General features: G+C 45.7%; 1 protein-coding gene across 1 annotated transcript in view; it reads right to left on the bottom strand.

Moving 5' to 3' along the window:
* Positions 1 to 254: 254 nt before the first annotated feature.
* spata20 (spermatogenesis associated 20) overlaps positions 255 to 3,882 on the bottom strand; it is a 40,748-nt gene continuing 37,120 nt past the window's right edge. Inside the window, exon 16 of the mRNA XM_035668518.1 lies at positions 255 to 1,306. Within this exon, the coding sequence (XP_035524411.1) occupies positions 1,112 to 1,306 (195 nt within the window). The 3' untranslated portion in view covers positions 255 to 1,111. The remainder of the gene's footprint in view (positions 1,307 to 3,882) is intronic.

The raw sequence follows: 3,882 nt of genomic DNA, 5'->3' as shown, positions 1-3,882 counted from the left end.
TTCCTGCTGGAGTTTTCCCATCTTAGACTGAGAGAAAGAGCACATCATAAAAATGTCACAAAAATAACCAACATGTTATGTCATTTATTCAGTATTCCTACTGTCTAAAAGCCAAAAAAAAGAAAACTGAATGTGAAATCGAGCAACTTTTTGAGAAGCGTTTGAGTGATCCAGCGTATAAAGCCTTGTTTCAGCTGAGCACCCAGAGAATAACAACTCCAAACAAAAATTCTAAAAATGAAATGGACACTGCATAGAAGGGAAATACCTTTATTATTCAGGGCTGTGCGTATACATGCTGTGTTTTGTTGTCTAAACCTCAAAGATTAAAGCCATGAGACATGAGTCTCTGATGCAGTGGAGAAGAATCCTCTCACATTAAATCCCAGATAACAGACAAATAAAGGAGGGTGAGAGCAGATGGTAAACGGAGGAACGTACGAGAGCAGGCTCGCTCACTTGTGACGTTACTACAAATGAAATCAAATGCACACGCAGTAAACTTTTTAAACGTATGTACATACAAACCTGCAAACCAACCCTTTTACACACTCAAACACAGACACAGGCCTCCACTGTCACATCCATGTGACATGGATGTGGGAGCTGGAACACAGGGCTAGGACAGAACAACAGGGCAGGTTGGTTCATCTGCGAAATATTCTCCGTCCAATTCATCCAAGTGGTCTTAGATTGTAGTCTGGTAAGAGTCTGTAGTTTACTTCTGGGCTAACAGTCAAGGCAGGACATTTTGTACAAGTGCTGCATATTTTCAGTAGGCTGCCACTGCTGCTGTGCAAATTTCTTTATAAGGACATTTGTACACCTGAAATTCAATATGGCTCTGCTGATCAACTCTGAAAGCCTGCTAAACAAAATATTTGAGGTAATACTTAGCTGGTCTTGGTAATAAAAAACAGGCTCAAGTTACAGGTTTGGAATAAAGTCACCACTCACCAGTCACCACTTGGTACTGTAATTATTCCTACCTTTTAAGTATTGGCAGCCACACTCACTACCCAAGACAGCAAAGATAAGCTACACTAGGGCTGCTGAGAGCGGTCTATCAGTATTACAGCTTTCCTGTAACAGTCAGTCAATTCTTCAGTTGTCATTCTGCCTGCGTCTCCGTGGTCCCATCCAGCAGTAGCCTGCGTAGTTCCTGAGGGTCAGTGACTGGAAGAGAACAGGTGAAGTCCTGGCAGACATAGGCTGTGGCGACACCACCCTGCTGGGACATGGAGGAGAGGACGGGCAGACGCTGGCTCAGGAAACTGTCTGCATCTCCGTCAGTGAGCATCAAGACCTGCCAGAGAGGAGAGGAGGGGAGGGGTAAAGGAGGAAGAAATACCATTACATTAAGGAAGCCCAAAGCTAAAAGGCAGTAAAGAGACAAGAGGCAATAGCTGATTACATAAATAAATATGTTAGTTAAGGAAAAAGGAAAAGTATTTAAATAAGTATATATTTATACTTTTTCTTGACCACCAATCAGTTGATCAGCCATCAATAATTATTTATATTAATATATTAACTCCCCGAGTTATAGTGTTACTGTATGGCCAAACTAATCTGCATGCATTTGAGTAGCTGTAAGTAGAATGAAGATGCACTGCATTTATACTTTAGTTCAGTTTTCAATAAGCTAAATGGGTTTGTGACTACCTCTGGAGACGGTTTGAGAGATTGGATTGTCAGTTTTCAGTTTCTTTACTCTGTGTGGCAGCAGTCCAGTCACTAAAAGTGAATGTTAGTATTCACATCTTCAAAACGTTTTGGATCAGTTTATGGATCCCAGTTCGGATAGTGATTACTTTCTATTTTCCATTAATATTTAATGTCTTATACAAACATTAATAAGCATTGAAACAAAGAAAGATGACCCTCCTAAAAATAACACTCAATCTTTGGTTAGTGGCTGCCATCGTCTCATGCCCACAATGGAGACAACAGAGTGTAGAGTGAAAGATGTGTGGCTCACATGTACTGCTTCAACACCAGTGCTGCCGTTTCACACACACAATCTATGTCTTTGTATCTGCTTATGTTGGTGTGTGTGTGTGTGTGTGTGTGTGTGCGCACGTGCATTGGCGCTCTTGGACAGGCAGCCATGCGAAGTTAAAGAGGGCTGCCCTGTCCGTCCCTAAGGCAGTTTCCTGTCAAACACATGTCATTTCCTCCTGGCCTGGCACCACCCCTGCTTCACAACTGAGCGAGAGTGGGAGAGGAGACAGGAAGCCAGAGTGAGGAGAGAGGTCCGATGATAGATCTCATCTCAGGTGTAGATCTGCCAGAGAAGACTGACATGGGTGTCAGTGGGTACAGTGTGTGGTGGACAGAGGGTCAGAACGCATTAAAGGGTTAGGGTTACACACACGAATACAGATGAGGCTTGACTGACTATCAGAGCGAGCTGTCATGCAGCCCTTCATTACTGGAAATGATTAAGTATGTGGGTACCCATGAGGACTTAGAAGTTAATGTAACCTAACCAATTGACTTTCTGGTTTTCTGTGCCCTGTAGGAATGCCAGCCAGCATTTGCCCAGGCCCTCGTGTAGAACTGTTTGCATCCTGTCTCAAAGAGCCACATGTTCTCATTCAGCGGGCGTCTCAAAGCGCCCCTAGTGCTCCACTCAGCCATTTAGACGCTCATTTGTGCCGGTAGCCATCTGCACTTCAAATGCTGAGAAACTACCAGTTGGTTACGCTGCCTGTCTCCTGCCATTAAAGACCAACTGCACAGCAGCGAGGTATGTCTGTTTCAATTACTATATGTGCTGCCAGGTAAATAAAATTCCTCCTTACGGGATGATGAAGTGATGCTGCTCTATCTTATTCTCACGCAGCTCAGACCGTCAATGACCTGAAACACAGGAAACTACAGAGCGCTGTATAGGGTTGGCTGTAAACACTTTGAGGGCATTCTGACACACAAACACACACAGGGGAAGACTGGCAAGGAGTGCGATGGAATGTGGTCATACTGGTGTGGCCGTTGCTATGGAAACAGAAGGAGGATTTCCCTGCCAAGCCGAACCTTTTCCTCTCTCGTCCTGACTCCTCTTCTGATTGTCAGCTTCACGCAGTCCCTCCCTCGGCCCCCGACTACATCCAGCCGCGCGCCCTCAACTTTAAGGTCACGCTGTAGTCTGTCTGTGTCACAACAACGCTATCTGCGCGAACCCCTGGGGACTGGACAGGACGAGAGTGTGTGTGTGTGTGTGTGTGTGGAAGAGTGATGGAGAAAGTGAGCAACGGAGAGAGCCAGGGAGACGGATTATGTGCCAATGTATATACAAGGGTTGTGGATGTGATGAAGTGAATGCAAAGTGTGTGGTCTTGCATTCTGTGTACTGCAAAATGTGTGTGTGTGTGTAGCTGCAGCAGACAGCACAGTTGGCTACACATGAGAGCACAGTCACACTCCCACAGGGTTAATCCCTTCATACACTGGGCAACCCTGAAACAAACACACATCAACACACACACACACACACCCGTTAAATGTCCCTACACTGACAGCTCCCTCCCACTCTTCCCCTCTCACTCTGCCAAACTAGTGGAGCTCAGACACTTTAAAAGAACACAGCGTACCTGTGTTGACAGTAACACACAAACACACACATCTCGGGAACCGTTTTACTGTTTTCCCTCCCCTCGGTTTCTAGCCCGACTACGACTCATAAGGCCGACCGCTGTCAGCGGGGTGGAGCCGATGAAACACAACGAACACACCAAACACACACTTTTGGAGAGCCGCTGTCATACCTGAGGAAGAGTGATGGCGGTGGCTGTGAATAGTGCCGCGTGCAGCCAAGCGTGAGGAGATTTACTTCCTCCATCCCTCTCACTCTGTTTTGTCTCTCTTTCTCTCTCTCTC

Source organism: Morone saxatilis, unplaced genomic scaffold, assembly GCF_004916995.1.
Source record: "Morone saxatilis isolate NCDOM2014 unplaced genomic scaffold, NCSU_SB_2.0 Contig1, whole genome shotgun sequence".
NCBI lineage: Eukaryota > Metazoa > Chordata > Actinopteri > Moronidae > Morone > Morone saxatilis.
The sequence above is the reverse complement of the archived record's forward strand: the minus strand, read 5'-3'. Positions and strand labels throughout refer to the sequence as shown.